The sequence below is a fragment of the Chionomys nivalis genome, chromosome 18 (assembly GCF_950005125.1).
Source record: "Chionomys nivalis chromosome 18, mChiNiv1.1, whole genome shotgun sequence".
In the NCBI taxonomy this organism is placed as follows: Eukaryota; Metazoa; Chordata; class Mammalia; order Rodentia; family Cricetidae; genus Chionomys; species Chionomys nivalis.
The window spans coordinates 33,018,490-33,039,605 of record NC_080103.1 but is presented as its reverse complement, the minus strand read 5'-3'; the positions used below and the strand labels follow the sequence as shown (position 1 = coordinate 33,039,605).

General features: G+C 44.9%; 1 protein-coding gene across 1 annotated transcript in view; it reads left to right on the top strand.

The window, feature by feature from the left end:
- Positions 1–21,116, top strand: part of Slc44a3 (solute carrier family 44 member 3) — a 70,632-nt gene that overhangs the window by 7,610 nt on the left and 41,906 nt on the right. The window contains exons 6-9 of the mRNA XM_057793545.1: positions 7,324–7,484; positions 8,719–8,808; positions 10,662–10,786; positions 11,513–11,699. Of these exons, the coding sequence (XP_057649528.1) occupies positions 7,324–7,484; positions 8,719–8,808; positions 10,662–10,786; positions 11,513–11,699 (563 nt within the window). The remainder of the gene's footprint in view (positions 1–7,323; positions 7,485–8,718; positions 8,809–10,661; positions 10,787–11,512; positions 11,700–21,116) is intronic.

The window sequence follows — 21,116 nt, the reverse complement described above, 5'->3', positions numbered from 1 at the left end:
CGCAAGCAAAACACTCATAAAACAATTCTTTAGAAAATTCAGTGTGTTCAGGTTAAATTTATCAGAATTTTGCGTAAAGTTGTACATTAAGGTTTAAAGAGCTGATTGCGTATTTTTAAAACCAAGAAATAGTCCTGGAAGGGGAAGATCAATCAGGCTCCAGGCTTGTCTTAGTGAACACACAAGCACAGGTCCTTCTGAACATCCTGGGGGACTCCTCTTGCTTGTCAGGGTCTTACTCACCCCCAGCATGCTGCAGGCGGCTAGTAAGTACTGACTGAGCCGTAAGGGAGCAGGGCTGGCGAGAGTGGCTCCCATCTGCCCCTTGGCAAGGGCTAAGGCATGGGCAGGGTGCTCTGATGTGCTAAAGAAAGCTTGTTGAGTTTGCACTGCCATTCTTTTGGAAAATATAAACATGTTTACAATAAATAAGTACTTCTGGAAAAAGTCCCTGAGTAACAATACTTTAAGTAAAACAAGACATTGCCTTGACCAGTCATACAGTGTTGATACAACTTTGGCTTGGGACCCACAAAATCAAGTATACTCTGTCACAGCCTGGCACACTCATACCTTCATATGTTGGTGTGTAAAACAAATAGAAAGGTCACAAAAAGACCTCCTCTTATTGCATATGAGTCATGGGATGGTTCCTATGGTGAAGGTTTTAAAAACACGTATATTTATATGGACAGCCAGTAAACATTCTAGCATGCAGAGGCGAGGGACACAAAAGCTCCCACTCCTAGCTGAGGAGCAATTGACAGCTGACAGCTTCTGGAGGAGGGAGAGTCAGTTTGCTTTCAGGGTGTGGCTCCCAGTAGATGGACTACACACTTCAGTAGGTGGTCCTTTATCTAGAAATACGTGGTCAGCACAAATTGGACTTCATGGATTTAAAAAAAAAAAAAAAAGGAGTTGGGGTAAACAAGACCAAAATACATTCCTCACAGAATTAATAAAAAATATTGTATTAAAAATAATCACTGATGGGTCGCTGTGGCAAATGTTTTTAATCCCAGCATTTGGAGGCAGAGGCAGGAAGATCTAGATCTGAGTTCGAGGCCAGCCTGGTCTACAGAGCAAGTTTCAGGACAGCCAGGGCTACACAGAGAAAGCCTGTCTCAGGGGAAAAGACAATCAGCAAATCCTCTAGCAGACTGTGAAAACAATTTGAAAGCCACCAATTTTGCAAGCCTAAAGGCGACGAGCTGGATAGAATGCAGAAGGGTCAGGATGGAATCCGCCAGTGAAGGATTCTTTTCTAAATTCTGCAGAGGAGCTTATGTAACCCACTTTCCCACGGTATCTTATTTTTTTTACTATGGTTATTGTTGCTTATCTTGATAAAGCATAACTGAACCAGAAAAAACAACTAGAACATTTTAGTGGGCTGAACTAAAATCATGTAATGCCTGGACAGAAAGATATTGATGTTAGGAACAATGTGAGTATACCTGCATAAAGAATTGAAGGAAGTGTGTGTGTGTGTGTGTGTGTGTGTGTGTGTGTGTGTGCATCATGCATGACGTGTGTGCATGCGTGTGTGTAAAGTGTGCATCATGTGTGATGTGTGTGCATGTGTGTGCATCATGTGTGACGTGTGTGTGCATTGTGTGTGATGTGTTTGTGCATGCATGCGTGAAGTATGTGTGCACGCATGTGCATCATGTGTGACATGTGTGCATGCATGTGTGAAGTGTGTGCATCATGTGTGACATGCTTGTGCATGCATGAGTGAAGTGTGTGTGCATGAGTGAGTGAAGTGTGTGCGCATGTGTGCATGAAGTGTGTGTGTGCGTGTGTGCATCACGTGTGATGTGTTTGTGCATGCGTGCGTGCATGAAGTGTGTGTGTGCGTGTTTGTGCATGTGTGAGTGAAGTGTGTGCATGTGTGTGCATGCGTGTGTGTGCACACGTGAGCATGGGGAGGCCAGAGCACACCCTCAAGGGTCGTACTCTGAAACACCATCTACCTCTTAGAGACAGGGTCTTGTTGGCCTGGAGCTCACCGGTTAGGCACTCTCTCCATCTTTCCCATACTGGGATTACAAGTGTGTACCAAAACACCCAGCATTTTTGCACAAATATAGGGGAAGCCAGCCCTCTTACTTATAAGGCAAGCTCTGTCCTATAGACTAAGTCACCTCCTCCCAATCAACCCTGACAATGAAATTTGTTAAGGTTTCCATTTAAACAGAGTCCGATCTGCCATCCTCTTTCTTTAGCTGGGACAACAGCCATGACTCCATGGGAAACTTACATGGAGCTACCGAACAACTGTATGTCTGTGGAGCTCTCTGTCCTGCTTGGTTCCTTTCCTAAGCTCCTGACAAGTACTAGCCCACGGGGGCCTCACAGAGTGTCTGTGCTGTAGATATTATTTTATAGATGAGAAAAGTGATCAGAAGAAGGTTGAGCCCATACAATGAGCAGGGAGGAAAACAGTCATTCAAAACCAAGCAGCGTCCATATTGGGTTCCATAGCTCAGAATATGCAGTCAAGGCTAGACTGGACAACCTGTGAACGCTTCCTTAGGCTCACAGTAAACTAGGAAGGAAAAATATGCCACATCCCATGTCCTGGTGTCACCACCTCTCCTGCCTCTGAAGCCAACCCCAGCCTTTCCACCCTCAAGTGCAGACCTTGCCAGTACTAACTTTGCAAGTGTAGACAGAAGTACTGATTGATTAGCCTTTTTTGGACAAAGCGAAGGAGACAGAAATAGGCTTGAGGGCACCGTTTCCTTTTCCTGCACAAGCAAGCGTTTGTTTAAGGTGGAAATTATCATATTTATCGTGGAAGAGCTGTGCCAAGCCTTAAAAGCTGCAAAACATGAGAAGTGTGGCTGTAGAGCCAAAGACCATTCTCTAAACTCTTCTTCTGACTACATCAATTGTTTCTTCTGCTTATGTCGAGCATGTAATGTGTAACACACCCTTTTAGGGCAGTGGCTGAATTTCAAGAAGGCATAGGTACCTGTGCATGAGCTTTGACAGGCAATGAAAAGGGACTATGGAAGAAAACAAGCAAAAGAAAAACAACCTTTTTCCCTTTGGTGCTTAACATACTACTTTATTTTGAGTCTCCTGTGCATTTAAGATTTGGAGTTCTCCCCCACACTCTTGCCTCCCACTCAATTCTTTCCTGGCCTCCTGCTTGACAATGTGTTGTTCGCTTGGGTGAAATCCGCATACGGATGTCCATACATCTATCTGGGCGGCCCTCCGGACTACTTCCTGCAAGTTGGAGTGGTTTTGCTAGTGGCGATGAAAAGCAGCCGTGTGGAAGAAACCTCAGACTGTGAGCTAATGCAGCTCCGGCCAAGTCAGTGATGGGCGTTTTCAGTGGACAGCTAGGAAGCCTGTCTGCACTTGGGGAGTTAATATTGGCAAGGTCTGCACTTGAGGGTGGAAAGATTGGCGCTGACTTCAGAGGTAGAAGAGGTGGTAACCTCAGGACATATGATATAGCATATTTTCCCTTCCTGGCTCAGTGTGAGACTAAGCAGGTCACTCATAAGAGATTCAAATTGTACACGTTTCTCTGTGTCCCTTTCAGGGCAAAACGAAGCTTTCTTGTCATTTTTTGTTAGCACAGGATTAGGGAATCATACACACACATTCACTCACACACACATTCACACTCACATTCACACACACTCACACACACATTCACACACACTCACACACACACATTCACATACGCACATTCACACACACATTCACATACGCACATTCACACACACATACTTTCACACACACATTAGCAAAGCTACATGCATAAAATTAAGGTTTGATGAAGAATAATGTTTAGATCAAAAGAATAAAATAGCATTAAGTCTGTGTTTGCTCTGAGGTTTTTGAAACCCCGATGAAACTTCAGAATATATTTGCTTTTAAAACACTTCCAATTTATTGGCGCTGTGAAACTATTCAGGGTCAGAAAAGCAAAAGAAATTAGAGGTTTAGAAATCGGAAATCAGGAGATAATTGCTGGTCTGCAGAGGGCAATGATTACAGACCTGGGAAGCTCAGATAACTAACTGGAAAGTCCCTGAATACAATAAAGAAACTCATGTAGGTGCCGTGGGATCAGCTAGTATACTGAAATCTGCACGTGTGATTTTTCTTTAAAAAAGAAAAATGCTTATTTACTCCAGCAGAAACAACAATCACATACAAAGACACCCAAATGCCTAGAAGTCAATTTAACAAGAAATATATGAAACCATAGGGGAGAAACATCAACGCCATTTTGGGTACAATGAAAAAAGCAAAAACAAATGAAAAGGTGCTCTATATTAATCATACAATTCAACATGAAAAGACTTTATTCCTCTCTTTCAGTTCATTCATTTATCGTTATGGTATAGTAAGTTCCAGAACAGTAAGGTCTACACACAGAGACCCTGTCTCAATTTTTTTTTTTAAAAAAAAAAAGTCTTTTGGATTCTAATAGCAAACAGTTCAACAGTTGTCAAAGTCCATCTTTACCAGAACTTTTAAAAAGAAAGAAGCTTAGAAATAAACTTGACAGACAAATCCATGACCTTAGCTGAACATTTTAAGATCTTGCTTTGAGAAAAGAAAGAGCCTGTGTCCATGGTTGAACACGCTCTGTTCACACAATAAATAGCATTAGAATGTCATCTCTCTTAACATTGTTTTATATGTCCAGCACATTCCAATATGAGTTTTATAGAAACTGATAAGATTATTCTACAAACATAGAGAAGATAAAGTTATCGGTGCTATGGTTTATGGAGTGATCCTGTGAAATGTCTTCCATGGGCTCGTGTGTGATGCACTTGCTCTCAGATGACAGGGATATTTTGGGAGGTTATGGAAACTTCAGCAGGTGAGACCTAGCCAGAAGAAGTGGGTCACCAGACGTGGCATCTTACAGGGTCTCTTACCTCTGCTCCCCTCCTGCCTCCTGCTCACTGCATCCTCTCCTCCCCTCGCTGCTTCCTGTCCATCACAAGGTGAAGAATGTCCTCCATTACAAACACTATGATAGTCTCAAGTACATGGGGCCAAGCAAACATGGACTGAACCCCCCGAGATCATGCGTTAGAATAAAACATTCTTCCCTCGAGTGGTGTGTATGTGTTTAGTGTTGTGGATCAGTGCAGATGCAGTCATAGGAAATGACAGGGCTGAGGGGAGGACTCCGTGGATAAAGTGCTTGCTGCATAAGCATGAAGATGAGTCTGAATCTTAAGAATCTATGTACATCTGGATGCGGTACAGCATCCATCTGTGATTCTAGTGCTTCTCTGAGGAGATGGAGGTAGAAACAGGAGAATCCCCAGGAGCTTTTGGCCAGATAACTGGTGAATAAAACTAAGAGACCATGTTTAAGACAAGGGGGAAGGCAGGGATCAAAGCCTGAGACTGTCCCCTTGCCTCTACACATCACATGCATGTGCACACACACACATACACACACACACACACAAAGTTTTTAGAGAATAAACATTTTTAAATACATGAACAAATGAACTGAGATGTGTTTCAACTTTAGGGATTAAAAAAATGGCGGTGAGCCACATCTAACTGAACCCCACTTTCAAGTAGTAACAAAAGGACAAACAGCTCAGTAGAATCACGAAAAAGACGCAGGCAGACATGATCTCTAATGGGACAGCACCCTTACTAGAAGAGTTGGTCATTCGGAAAGCAAAATTAAGAACTGCTGAGGACATGAAATCAGAACATTCATTATATAGATATATATTCACACATACACACATAAACATATATACACATATGTGTGTGTTCAGGAAGAGTGTGAATGGTGAGGCCAGTCTCCAGGGAAAATGAGATAGCTTCTTATATATAAGCATGTAGATACTACATAACCTATAACTTAAATTCCACATTTAAGTCATTACCCAAGAGAATGAAAATTATACATACCAAAAGTATAAGATACGTATGTGAATGTTTATAGCATCCTTATGCTTGGTATTTGGAAACAACTCAAATGACAATCAGCAGGAAGACAGAAGGGCAAGTTTTATGTCCATTGAGTGTGTAGTGCTAGGCACAAAGGGTTAATATGTTGACCTGTGCAACACCCAAATGGAAGGAGTGGAACACAAAGGTGCATGTCCCATGGTACCAGGATCAAACCTTTATAGTAGTTGTAGAAATCAGATCTTTTGAGCTAAGAATGCAGCTTAGTTAGTAGAGTACTTGCTTAGCCTGCATAAAGCCCTGGGTTCAAATCCCCAGCACTGTATGAACCCAGCAGAAGAATCAGGAGCTCAAAATCACCTGGGCTGCATAATGAGTTTGACAACAGTCTCTCAAGATAAACAAACAAATGAAAATGACCAGTCAGATCTGCAGTAGAATAAGGGGACTTACTGCAGCTATAAAAATACACACACAGCCTGTTTGGATGCTCACCTTCCTGGACCTAGATAGAAGTGGGAGGACCTTGGTCTTCATGTAGAGCAGGGAATTTGGACTGCTCTTCAGTATCGAGAGGGAGGGGGAGTGGACTAGGGGGAGGAGAAGTGGAGTGGGGATAGGGGGAGGGGAACGGGGGGAGGGGGCAATATGTGGGAGGAGGGGGAGGGAAATGGGAAACGGGGAGCAGTTGGAAATTTTAAGTAAAAAAGAATAAAAAATAAATAAATAAAAAAAAATACACACACAACCATCTACATACAGCAGAGAGAGAGAGAGAGAGAGAGAGAGAGAGAGAGAGAGAGAGAGATTTTATTCTTGCACTGGAGTTGATAGTTTAAGGACCAAAACATGAGAATACAAATGTTTCCATTTATTTTTTTTAAAAAGGTGATATGTAAATATCCTATGGGCTGTCATTCAGCCTCTAAAAAACCAAAATAAAGAGCAGTTTCAGTAGTCTAGTGTTTCCCTTAATCATTTTTCTATAACATGAGTATCAGCTAATTACCATGGCGAGCAGGGTTGCCTATCTTTCTTAGGTCTGCTTTACAAGCAGGATGCAAAACTTTATTATTTATATCACTAGTGTGTGTGTGTGTGTGTGTGTGTGTGTGTGTGTGTGTGTGTGTGTTTAAGCATGCATAACTGAGTGCATAATTGGGTCAGGGGCAGATGCTATCACACATATGTGGAAGTCAGGGGACAGCATCCTGATTGAACTCGGGTCATCAGGCTTCAGGAGCAGGTGCCTTTACCTGCTGGTCCATCTCATTAATCGTAAAATCACTTTTATAAATGCTGAGCTTCTGGTTTGGGGATGTGGAAATTTTGAATAGAAATATTTTTAAAGATAAATGATTGATCTTTTTTCCCGTTGGTTCTACCTTTTGTTTCCAGCAAGCCCTTTCCCCTGTTTAACCGGTGCATCCCTCAGACCCCCGAGTGCTATTCCTTATTTGCATCAGTCTTGATAAACGATGCTGACGCTCTCCATCGAATTCTAAGTGGAATAATGGCGGGAAGAGACACCATCCTCGGCCTGTGTGTCTTCACGTTCGGTAACTCTCCGTTCATCCTATTTACTAACTGTATACGGAAGGCCAAATTTTCTAGCACTCCAGTACATTGTGTAATGAGAATAGCGTCTTTGACTTAAATATAGAGCTTGTTCATTTTCTTTATGGAATTGTTCGAAGGTTCAAATGTGGACGGGAGCAGTAGAAAGGAAGAGTAGTTAGTTGACTGTCAGCCAAGAAGCTGTCCTGTGTAGTTAATATATTGGCCTGGCTCCTGCCTTTTGTTAGCTGCATATGAGATAGGCAAATACAACATGGCCACTTTCTGCATTGACCATGTAAAGTACAAGCATCAGGGGCTCCAGACACCAGTTCTGCTGCCTAGTGTGCCTTCCATTTGTCAGTGTGTCCATGATAGCGTCAAATGCTATGTCCGGGATGCCTAGCTCTGATGGAGCCCCACCTGCTTTGAGCCAAGGCCTGCTCCCTTGTTTGTTTGGGGAAGCAGCTGCCCACACTTGACCCTGTGGCTTCCATGCTGTGTTTCACCTTGCTGAGGCTAAGAGCCAATTTCCTGTCTAAAGAAGTTAAGCCATGCTGTCTGGGACAAATGTCGTAGGTCGTTACCTCCACCCTTTCCGGGAGTAGGCCTTCCAAGCTGAAGAGACTTCTTGGTCAGTCATCAATGTATTCCTGCCTGTTTAAAAACGTTGCTTAGTAGCTGGGCAGGGGTGGTGCAAGCCTTTAACCCCAGCTCTTAGGAGGCAGATACAGGTGAATCTCTGTGAGTTCAAGGTCAGCCTGGTCTACAGAGTGAGTTCTGGGATAGCCAGGGCTACACAAAGAAACTCTTATCTCGAAAAACCCAAATAAAAGGAAAAACAAAGTTAGAACTTTACATAGTCCAGCATAAAAGACAAAAGACTGATGTATGGTAAAATTTTAAATAGTTAATTTGGACTTGTAAGGAAAAAACATGTTTTCAGGTATTATGGAACAACACATTTATTTATTTATGACTTATTTATCGTTATTTAAACTTGAGAAGAAAGCGTTCTCAGACCCTACTTACCAAGGCCTAGGAGGGGAGCCTGGGTTTAGCTTGCCATGTTTGTATTTAGTAGGTTTCCCAAGCTATTTGGTTATTGAGTAAGCCTGTCAGTTCTCACTTTTCTGGGCTGGGCCATCACAATTTTATGTTTAGCGCCTTTCCCACCCCCTCCCTCCCCTGAAGCCTTACTGCCTTGGAACCTCATGTGCAACGCCTCCTTTCCAGCCTTGTCCCTGGCCATGATGCTCACTTTCCGATTCATCTCCACGCTTCTGGTCCATATTATCATTTCGTTGGTTATTTTGGGATTGCTGTGTAAGTATTTCAACTCTTTTTGAGTAAACGGAACATCTTCCCAGTAAGTATAGAATTTAAAGTTTGGGGGTTTTGTTTGTTTTGGTATGATTTTTAACCGACAAGAGTCTTAGATGGGCATACGATCTAGCCCCATCATTTTAAAAAGAGGAAACTTTGGCCCAGGGAGGACAATCGGAGCTGCTTCCGCCTCCCAAGGACTGTTAATCCCCAATGTATTCTCGATTCTACCTATTGTGTAGTTCTGAGACAAGCCTGCCAGCTGAGTGACTCTGGAGCCCATAATACTGGGATGAGGTCAGAGCTCAGTGCTTGAGTCTTGCACATGGCCCTATATCCAATCCCCCCTGCACTGCAGATAAACAACAAAGCAAAAATATATTTTATACATTGTAAGGAAGAATTCCAGCTGGCCATTAGTCCTACCACTGGGGAGGCAGAGGCAGGTGAATGAATATCTGCGAGTTCGAGGCCAGCCTGGTCCACACAGGAAGTTCCATGGCATCCAGGACTACATAGAGAGACGCTGTCTCAATCTTTCTTTTCTCTCATTTTGAAGGATTTATTCTGTGCTACATTTACCCTGTGTGCCCATGAGAACCCATGCGTGTCACACAAAGGCTCTGGTCCATCTGAAGAGCAAGGCTGAGAAGGAGCAGAGATTGGGCGACCCTATGTTGACCCCTCTTTTCCTTACAATGGGTTGTAACTGTCTCCAGGAGTTTTGAGGAAGACCATAGAGGCCCTATATTTCAACCGACATAGGGCATTTTTTATTTTGATTGACCAATATGACGGCAGTATTTTATTGCTTTGAATATTTCATTTTGCCCTCAGGCAGTCACACAGAGCCCTGGATTCCTGTGTCAGCCTTTCCAAATCACTTAAAGAGAGATTGGCTTGGGCTCACAGTTTTGGAAGTTTCAATGCACAGTCACTGGATTCCCTTGTTCTGAGCCTATAGCAATATTCTCCTGGTGGAGGTGCCTAAAGCTGATTATTACCTCATGGTCACTAAGTCATAGAGTTAGGGTCCCCCTATGCCTCCCAAGAACACGTCTCACATAACCCACTTCCTTCAAGTAGATCCTACCTAACGTTTCTTCTGCCTCCCAATAACGCCAAGGCTAGATCCAGCCGGGGGTCTAGCCTTCAACACATGAGCTTCTGGGGGGCATTTCAGTTCTAAATCACAGCAAGTTCTGGCCACTGTGACTAGAGAAGGCTATATCATCCATCTACCCGTTTATGATCAGTAGACAGCTCTGACCTCCCTAGAGTTACAATCGTGATGATCTAAGGTCAAGTTTTCATCTAGAGGCAGGGTGTTTATCGTGTCAGGTGTATCTTCACAGTGGAACTCTGATAACACGATTTCCATGGGCTGTGTAATGGCACACCTTTGTGGGTGAGGAGCCAACATCCAGTCCCCCACATCCAGGAGCTTCCGCCAGCAGACCCTACGTGAATACTATAGACTTTAGACTCTAATGCTAAACACCGTTCTGTTTGGTACCACGCCTTCCTGATTATGCTCAGACTCATCCTGCAGACTAGGTCTCTGTGTCTGCTAAAGACCAGTAGCTACCTGGAATTAACAGGTCCTCTGCAGGCTTGCCTGGCTTTGCCTGGATCATCCAGAGAGAAGTGATGGGATCCAAAGCATCTGGGGAATTAGGACCTACTGTGTGGACAGGATCACTGGGTCAGAAATGGCTGGACTTGGTGTGGCCATCACTCTGTGTGTGTATGTGTGTTCCTGTGTATGTGTGTGTGTGTGTGTGTGTGTGTGTGTGTAGAAGAGTGGGTAATCTCAGTACACTTGCCAAGCCTGTGGTCACTTTGTTTCCCAGTTGTCTGCGGCGTCTTATGGTGGTTGTATTACGACTACACCAACGACCTCAGCACAGAGTTGGACACAGAAAGGGAGAATATGAAGTGCATGCTGGCCTTTGCCATCATTACGACAGTCGTGACGGTGAGACAAGCCCTTCCAAAAGCTAATTGAGTAACCGCCATCAGCTCTGAATCCAAGTTACTGAATTCCAGCCAATAACAACTCGAATATTCCAGAAGACTTACTGCTCCAGAGGTCACCTAAGGGAAAACGGTTTAAGGAGAGTGTTGAGGTCAAGGAATTTGTGGTGGATAAAGAGATAGGGGTTAGAGGTGGGAGACAAGCAATGACAAAGAAAACCAAGAAGCTTGATCAGGAAGAGAATAGTAGAGAAGGCAGGATGAGGCAGGGGTGAAGGGCGGTGGTTTCCTTAATCTGGGAGATTTACAACTATTTCTGTCTAGAGAGGGGAGACCCGGTCGAGATGGCACAGCAAGTAACACTCCTTTAATGTCATATTCATATTCTCTTGCTTATTTGCACCCCATCTCTGGGTGTGTGGCATGGAGAAGGGAAAAACAGATTTTCCACCTGCCCTTTGAAGAGCCCTATTCTCACCTTCGAACTCAGACTGGCTCCTTTAGGAAGGGATTAGGCCTTGTTCATTATTGTGACCTCAGGATCTCACACAGGGGCCAGTACAGAGCAGGGGCTCAGTTAGTGATTGGGACTTTATCTATCCAGTTATAAGAGAAGTAATGGAGATCTTCAAAGAGAGCTCCTCGGTGCCAGCTCCACAGTTTGCTCTCAACCCCACCCAGTGCCTCTGTGCCCCGCAGTGGTTCACTCTGACCTCTTCCTCCACAGGCGGTTCTCCTCCTCTTGATTTTCACCCTCAGAAAGAGAATGAAATCGACAGTCGAGCTTCTCCGCGTCACAAATCAAGCCATCAGCAGCTGTCCGTCCCTGCTGCTCCAGCCCTTGTGGACGTTTGCCGCCCTCGTCTTCTTCTGGGTCCTCTGGGTGGCTGTGCTGCTGAGCCTGGGGACTGCTGGTAGGTGTCACCGTTTTAGAACTGTCAGCCTGTCCCTGTGAGCGCCAAATCTCTTGTGCGACCAGGGGTGTCTGGTGGAGCCAGAGGCTCTGCCTCTTTTGTGTTGGCTTTGGGGAAGCTGGGTTTCATGGGTTGGTAATGTCAGTCAGGGTTGGAAATTTAGGTGAAGCTAATATGAACCAAAGCCATAGGCTACGGTTAGATGCCTTCAGGTTTGCGGCTGGAGACTATAGCTCAGTGAGCAGAGCGCTTCCCTAGCAGGCACGAAACCCTGGGTTTCATCCCCAGCACCTCACAAATTGAGCGAAGTGGCACTTGCTTGTAAAAATAAGCATTCCGGAAGTAGAAAGCAGGAAAATCAGAAGTCCGAGGTCATCCTTGGCTACCATTCTCAAGAGTTAAGCCAGAAAATGAAAGATGCAGTAAGCCATCGGCTGATAATCATGCAGCGAAGATGAACCACGGCACGCTGACTGCGGAGCTCTCTCTAACGGCACGTACACACTTGCCACTACCTACCCCACTTTCCGGGTGCAGCACCGACCTCACTGTGCGAACGGAAAGGATGGAAATTGCCAGAACATCAGAAACAGACCAAGCCGGGCGGTGGTGGCGCACGCCTTTAATCCCAGCACTCGGGAGGCAGAGGCAGGCGGATCTCTGTGAGTTCAAGACCAGCCTGGTCTACAAGAGCTAGTTCCAGGACAGGCTCCAAAACTACAGAGAAACCCTGTCTCGAAAAACCGAAAAAAAAAAAAAAAAAAAAAAAAACAGACCAGTGCAGGTTGAGAGAATACCAGGAGAGGGCCTGGTCTTGGGCAAGAAGAAAAAGCCCTGTCCTGAGAATTGAAGGTGACATCATGGAGTTACGGCCCAAAGCTGACTTGGGATTGAACTGCTAACTTGGTACCCCTTGACATTCTCCTGCATGGGCCCAGCAACAGAACGTTGACGGCCTCAGCCACAAGGACCCAGAGTTAAGGCAGGGAGGCAGGTCTTTCTCTGGTTGAAGGTAGCCTGTCAGGGTATTATCGTTCTCTGTTAGTGTAAGAGCCCAGTGGGCATGGATGAGAGGAACCTCAGGGAAGAAAAAGAAAGCTGGGTGTCTAGAACTGAATGTAGCTCTCCAGGTAAGCTGATCTTTGCCTTCACAGCGGAGCAGGTACCATAAAGAGCTGCCCCATCCCGCCCAGCTGTCGTCCAGGGTCATGGACTCCCTCGGGCCACCTGACCCTCCTTTCCACACACTCACGGCTGCCCAAGAACACAGAGTCCCCTTTGTTCCCCAAGACCTCTTCATCCAGTGTCAGTGGCTTGGCTCTGGGCCAAGCAGGCCAGCAACTGCATCAATTCTTGACTCTAGGAAGATGCCCCAGCTGTGTCTGTGAGAAGGGGGAGCGGCTTCCATATCTTGGGAAAGGATGCTTGCCAGAGGATGCAGATAGACAGTGCACAGTGACTCTTGGTGTCATTTAATGTCCTCTTGAGCCGTGATATAAGAGGACAGGATCTCTGTGACCTAGAGTGAAGTTGAGTGAGTGTCGTGAAGGGGTATCCTCAGCAGGTAAAGATCTGTGAGTTTTCTTTGGGGACTAATGATTGAAAAAGTTAATAATTTAGTGTGCAAAATTATAGTGAACTTTGGTGATTCATGTTTTCTCACATGAACTGTTTTTCTAGTGACTTCATTTCTCTATTAACTAGTCCAGAGGTTTTGAGGATCATCCCAGCAGCGCATATGACCTCCTGGCTGCAGTAACATCTCTTAGTCTATTGGGACCTGTCTATTAGCTCTAATCTGGTGAAATAAAGAGCCTGATGTGGTGGTGTATAGATGTCACTCCAGTACCCAGGAGGCTACAGCTAGAGGATCAGGAGTGCAAGGTCTGGGCTACAAAGAGAGACCCTGTCTTTAAAAACCAAAGTCAAAACAAAACAAAACAAAAAGCGAAAATCGTAGTTACTTAGGAATCCAGCATGCGCCATCAGTGAGTAGAAAAGAGCCCAATGTTCTGGGCAGAGAGTGGTCACTAAGGTGCTCTAGAAGCCCAGCATGGAGAAGAATAGAAAAGGCCCAATTGGAGGGTGGAGGTACCTACTTCCAGGCCCATACGGTATCTGAAAGGGCAGTCACAGCCATGTACACAGTGCACTTGAAACAGGCACTGAGCTGGGCTTGGAGAGGGAGGCAGCGGGCTCAGACAGGGCTTCCCATCCAAGGACCTAGGGTCCAGACTGCTTCAGATTTCCTGAGGAATCAATTCCCTGTCCTTCCCTCTTGCTGTCCGTGGGAGGCTGGGCTGGAGGAGAGCTTGGCCTTGCAAATGAAGGACCATATGTTGTTGATGTTAGAAATTAGCACTGGCTAAGGAATAACTCACACCAGCCTCAGCCATGTGCAGTATTTGCTGCCCCTCTGCTGTGCATGGTGGATTTGAGAACTTAGGAGCAGAGAAAATTATCAGGAATCTAGAAGGAAAGTGAAGTTATTTCTCTGGGCCTGCTGATGTTCAACCTTGTCTTGGGAACAGAATGAGAAAGTGCAGAGAGACTACAGGTGGATTTTTTCTGTCCCACCAGCCCACTCCCGAATAACCACATAGAGACTTATGGTTAATTATGAAAGCTTGGCTGATAGCTTAGGCTTGATTCTAACTAGCTTTTATGACTTAAATTAACCCATTTCTATTAAATTACTTTCTCATGGTTTTATTACCTCACCTCTGTAGTATCCATCCTTGTCACTCTGTGTCTCATGATATCTCCTTATGACTTTACCCTCTTCTTCTTCTTCTTCTTCTTCTTCTTCTTCTTCTTCTTCTTCTTCTTCTTCTTCTTCTTCTTCTTCTTCTTCTTCTTCTTCTTCTTCTTCCTCTTTCTCCTCCTCCTCCCCTTCTTCTCCTCCTCCTCCTCCTCTTCCTCCTCCTCCTCCTCCTTCTTCTTCTTCTTCTTCTTCTTCCTCTTTCTCCTCCTCCTCCTCCTCCTCCTCCTCCTCCTCCTCCTCCTCCTCCTCCTCCTCCTTCTTCTTCTTCTTCTTCTTCTTCCCAGAATCCTCTATGCCCTAAAAATCCTACCTAGCTATTGGCCATTCAGCTTTTTATTAAACCAAACACAGTGACACATATTCACATGGTTAAAGGAATATTCTACAACATGAGACTGCAGTGGCCCTTGCCTTTCGGAAGTCCAGGTCATTTCATTGCTGCAGAGAAAAGATGACCTCATGCATCGCTCTGTGCCTTACTCCACTGTGATCTGACCCAGAATCCACTCCCATTCCCAACTCTCGCCCCAGCTCTCCACCCCAAACTGCTTCAGAAGCTAGCTAGGCATTCTTAAAAATTGCTTTCAGTATTCTATTTCTTGGATGATTGTCTATAAATTCCTTGGTCATGTACACTTAAATATGTCTTGGGTATTGTTTTCATATTCTTCCTTCTTTCAACAAATACTTATTATCTGCCTATTATGTGCTCATCTCTGGAGACATATTATGTGTGCCTACTATGTGCTTTGAGTCCTTGAAATATATCAGTAAGCAAGCCAGCAGTCCCATTCTCCAGCAAGAGGGGTAAATATGTCATATGTCTCAAGGTTCTCAATACAGCAGGAAAAAACAATGTGTTGCCGTTTTAGTTAAGGAGTCTATTGTTGCAATAAAACACCATGACCAAAAGCAACTTAAGGGGAAAAGGGCTTATTTAGTGTATGCTTCCACAGCACAGTCCAATGTTGAAGGAAGTCAGGGCAGGAACTCAAACAGGGCAGGAACCTGGAGGCAGACGTTGATGCAGGAGCCGTGGAGGAGTGTTGCTTACTGGCTTGCTCGGCCTGCTTTCCTAGAGCACCAGGCCAGGAGTGGTACCTCCCATGGTGAAATGGGACTCACACATCAATCATCAATCAAGAAACTGCACCCACAGGCAAATCTGGTGGGAGCATTTTTTTCTCAGTTGAGATTCTACTGTTGCTTGGGGGACCAGCCTCCAGCAGCACAGGGCTTTGGCAGGAATCCATGGAGTTGAGGAGGCTAAACTTTTCTGAGGGAGGTTAGGGAAAAAGGCACTCACAAATTCTCTTGATGGTTTCCTTCTTTATTTTTTCTCTTCTTTATTCTCTATCTCATGTTGTTTTACAGTTTTTCTACCCTAACAGAATCTCCCAGGCAGTCCAGGAGTCAAAACACTTGCATTCCATTTCTCAAGCAAATGATTATAGGGAAAACATGTTTTTCATCTCCCTCACGTGATCAAACATTTTATGTATTACAGGTGAAAAACAATTATCCCAAGAACCCACATGCATTCATACCCAAGCAACTTGTTATTGATTAACTGTGCGGCAATCAAAGTATTTTTGTCAGGTCCTTACGGGCAGGCTGCATTTTGCAGATACAGCGAAAGGGTCAATTGCTTTATTACGTATCTTGAAAGCTGCTCTTGTAAGAAATCTTAAAGAAATCACAAACCTAAACTTTTTCATGAAAAAGAATCAATCAGCTCTACTTTAAAACTTTAGGGTACATACCTATTCGTTAATAGTTTTTGACAACAGGCGATTGAGGACATAAATGGGTATAAGGAATTAATCATCACCTTTGGTCATCAACCAAACCTACCAGGGCGAGAACATCAGCCAGTAATAATCGGGCTGCTTTGTTCTTGTTCCCTGACCTTGAAGAGTTCCACTATCCACCATGTGCCTTTCTAAACCTCTAGATTGTCTTCTTGGGTTTTTCACCTCAAAACTATTTTACAAAAACATCTTAGTCTAACTTTGTTGTTTTCAGAGCTTTGTTTCAGCTCTGATGCACTCTAAGACCTGTGAACACGTCTCCCGACATTAAGGTTAAAAGATTTTAAACCAGTCGGGCTATTGGGATTCAATTGTCAGTCATTAACTTGAGCTACAATCTATGCAGCTCCTTAGGTGAGACTCACAGACCCTGGCTGTGAAACATATCCTTGTATTTATTTTTACTCATCAAAACTCTGTATAAGCTATCATTATTATTATCAAATCAGACAGCACAGCTTAGGGAGGGGCCATCTTCTTGACAATCCACAGGTAAAAATGCCCAGTAGAATGGACTGTTTCCAAGAGATAAATACACTATATTAAAGGCAGTGGGGATCTCCCCACGTCCACTCACACCATGCTAGAGTCCAGAGAAAGAGAGCCGCAGAAAACATGTAAGGGCACAGCAGACGCGAAAGACATTCCGGGGTCTGCAGTTCCGAGGCCTTGCCTAAACGAGACTGGCCCATCAGAGGATTCCCTTCTGCTGGGCTCACACCTGAACTCCAATAGCAACCTGCTGCTCCTCTGGACCGCCCATGGCAAGATTCCCCCGTTAAGATGAGTCTAGCTTGTACCACACTGACGTCAAACTAGTCAGCACAGCTATTACCCACTGAGGAGAGGGGCATGCTTGCTCTTTCTCCGTCTCTTGGCTCAGGGTGCTACAGCTGAATGGGTAGCTGTCTGCTGGACATTAAAGACAACGACATTTTCCTCTTGTTTACACTAATTGTCCTGTAACCAGAGCAGAGGCAGAAGCCAGGTTGGGGGTCAGAAGGCCACAGACTCAGTAGGACCCATGAGCCATTTTTCTAGAAAAGCTCCAAGAAAATACACAGAACATTCTAGGAAACCGAGTCTTTTCGAGTTGTGTCTGCTCCCTTTGGGAAACTGTCCTATCTGGCTGGTCTGTCTTCCTTACAAACCTGCCGTTTACAATATCAGTGTACCAATATAGCCTCTCAAAATGCTTTGAAAGTTGCCAGTAACATCAAGGCTACAGCTAGCTGTATAATGAATTCTACCCAGGTTATTCTAGTGCATTCCAGAGGGACCTAGAAAGTTGCCTCAAACATCTTTAATAGAATATGTTGGAGACTGGAACCATATCGCTGCTCTTTCAGAGGACCCAGGTTCAATTCCTAGCACCCAGATGGCAACTTACAACCATGTATAATTCCAGTTCCAGGGGATATGACACCAGTGCTCAGACATAAATGCAGGCAAGAACCCATACATGTAAAATTAAAACTAAAAATTAGAATATGTCCTTTGAAGAATATCCAGTGATCCCTATCTCCATCCACATATTCAACATTTACTATGAGCTACAAATCCTGAGCCAAGCAGTGGTGGCACACTCCTTTAATCCCAGCACTTGGGAGGTACAACATGTAAAATTTTGAGTCTACATGGTAGGTTCCAGGACATCCAGGACTATAGAGAGAGAAAACTTGTCTTGAAAAATGAAAAAAACATCCTGTTATAACACACGGACAATGAAGTTTTCAGAAGATGGAGGAGAACATGCATTAAGTAAGCAAATGATCATAATAATTGGTAAGATATATGTAATCACATCAGAGGACAGGAACAGCAAATGCCCGAGGAGACAGGAACTCAATTTTTAATTTGGCCGTAGGGTTAAAAGTTAGGGTTAGGGTTGAGTAAAAGATTCTTGAACAGGGACTTGACAGCAGTATAGACAGGGCCACAAGGCTAAATTAAGGAAGGAAGAATGTCCCAAGTAGAGGACCGTAAAGAAGAGGGTTCTGGGGTACAGGAAGGAAGCACATTCAGCTAGAATGGTGTCATTAAGAGAGCAGACTGAAGTCAGAGAAGGAATGGGGTCAGATCCTAGGGGTGTGAGATGGGAAGTTTGGAGGAGAAACATGACCCCGTGTTCATCTTAGTGCAGGATGGGGAGAGAGAGTGGGTGCGTGGCTACCAGGTCTTTGTGGCACAGAGTCACACACTGGGTTCCGCAAGTCCTCCAGAGTGAGCGATATTTGCCTATGTACTAAACAAAAGGGGGAGGTGGAAGAGTCGGCCATGGCTTTGGGTGTTTTGTGTCTTCTCTAACTTCAGCATCTGGAAGAAGAGATGGGCACTAACCAAGAGAGGGCGGAAAGTTGAGAGGGGCATTTCCTGAGTAGAAATTAATTTGGAGCGTTATGTTTTAGCAACTCGGTATATATTTCTAATAAGCAATGAGTCTGAAGTTCGGAAGGAACATATAAACAGTATTTGGGAGTAGATAAAGGATTGTGCTTTGGAACATTTCAATGTGAAGATGCCCTAGAAGGCCGAGGCTTAGCTCAGTTGTAGAACACTTGCCTAGATTTGCTCTGGAAAATAACTAACCGGGCTCTGGAGATAAGGAAGGGGAGCAAAGGGGGCTGACAGTGAAGACTGGGGGTAGGTGACAGGAATGGCATTCTGGGAAAGGGTTTCCCGGGCACAGGAGTGGTTCCATGGCTAAGCTAAGGACAACGAACTCGGAGGTCAGGCTATTTTGATTGTAGATAAACAGGAGGGGGCCATGACTGGAGACTCTTAGCAGAAAAGTCGGAGGAAAGGAATTGGAAGGATCTAGTGTGGATGGTTAATCTGGAGGGATCTGACTGTGAAAGAGAGCCGAAGAAGTGGTCCAGAATAGATTGTTTTTTTAATGGAGAAGAGCTAAGAACAGCTCAGGAAAGGGAGTATTTTGATGGAGAAGGACAGACTTGTGAGGACACATTCTCAAATGTGTGGGATCTAATGACAGGGTTGGCCTCAGACTCAGGGGCAGCTTTACCCTCTCAAGGGCCAAGGTGAAACTCTGGTCACATTGATAAGTATGGGTGGGGGCAGGCATGCAGAGAGGTCTTCCGATTGCCTCATTTTTCTTAGAGCGTCAGGAAGTGAAGCTGTTGGCTCTGTGGTTGGCGGAGAGATTATAAAGCAGTTGTCTAGAAGACCAGCACGGTCCCCTTAAGTCCCTCGGAGTCTCAGAGGCGGTATTTTCTGGTTGTCTTGTGCAGCTTCCATTTTTCCTCCTAATAGCCAATATCCATCAAAATGCCAGAGTGTCGTAGGTGTTCCATAAGTGTTTGGTTTCAGCCTTGGAACCATATTACCTTTAAGTCATGTGTAGTTAACTGTGCGCCACGCATTTTCCTTAGCTCCGTATCCATTGATTACATTTGCCAGTGGTGGCTACTAGTGTCTCATTTAGAGTCAGGATGAGATGGAGTTGCAGGAGTGTGAGAAGTAGCCATTACCACCCTCAGATAAGAACCTTTTAGAAGGTTCCATGGTTTGCTTGCAGTTGGTCAGCTACTCTAGGGGATTGTGCCTGCACCAACAAGGCCCGTCCAGCAGAGGGCAGTCCTGCATGCATAAACAGGCTTGCCCCACCCTCAGGCTCTGGAACTCTGTGAAGGTCCTTCTGCTCCCAGGCTTTCGCCCTCCAGCCACAATGCCTGATCCTTTAAGAGATGTGCTTAAAGCAGTGGTCCTCTTGCCGTGATTTCCTCCCGGGTGGCATTTGGCATCATATGGAGGTATTTTGAATCATCATAAATGTGGAGTAGAAGCAAAGCAGGCTCCTAAACAAACGCCCACAAACGGATCCAACAATCACCATACTCTACACGACAATATCTGCTCCAAAATGCCAACAAGTGCATTGAGACGCTAGATAATCCTCTCTCAGTGAACATCTGTAAACAGCTCGATAAAGTCAATACAGAGGAACAAATAAAAGGCAGTTTCGGGAGATGGAGAGATGACTCAGTGGGTAAAAGCATTTGCTGTGTGAGCTTACAGCCTGCATTTGGATCCCCGGAATCTACATAAAAGCTGGACATGGTAGTACAAATCTCTATAATCCCAACATGCATAGGAAAAGGAAGGAGACAGACGAAGCTCCTGAAGTTTGTGAGCCAGCTAACCTGGTTTGTGCAGCAGTAAAGAGTCCGTCTCAAACAAGATGGAAAAGCAAGGACCAAAACCTGAAGGTTGTTCTCTGAATGCCACGTGCATGGCATGGCATGTGTGCCCCCCCCCCCACAAACACGAGCACATCCAATTGCCTGCACACATGGCACATGGGTTGAGTAGGGGAGATTCAGCACTTCAACCCATAGAAATCTGTCAAAAATAGCCTCTGGGTTTTGCTTCTTTGGAGGATGTCGATGCTTCGAGGGCCAAGTGGATCTTGATTTATCACTTCAGAGGTTCTGCTTGGTGACTATTGTCACCAGTGTGACAAGCTAGGAAATGTGCAGCAATGGCCATGGAGGGCAGCCAAGAGGGCAGACTGACCTCTCAACATCCATACCGACCTCTGTCTGTGTGAGAAAAGAGATGCCACCAACACTGTTTGTAAATATTCTCCACCTCTGAATCATAATTGTAACATGCATTCTAATTGTCTACTTCATAAGAAGAAACCCAGAGTCAGATATAGGGGTTAATGCTGAAGATCAGAGAGCAGAGTGGCCAACCACTAGAGTTCTTACCTAGACCAATGCTCAGACCAAAAGGGTGGTCCTGTCCTCAGACTGTGTCCTGTGCATCCTCAGGCTGACTGCATCCTCAGACTGCTCTGAGCTCCTGTCTCCTCCCACC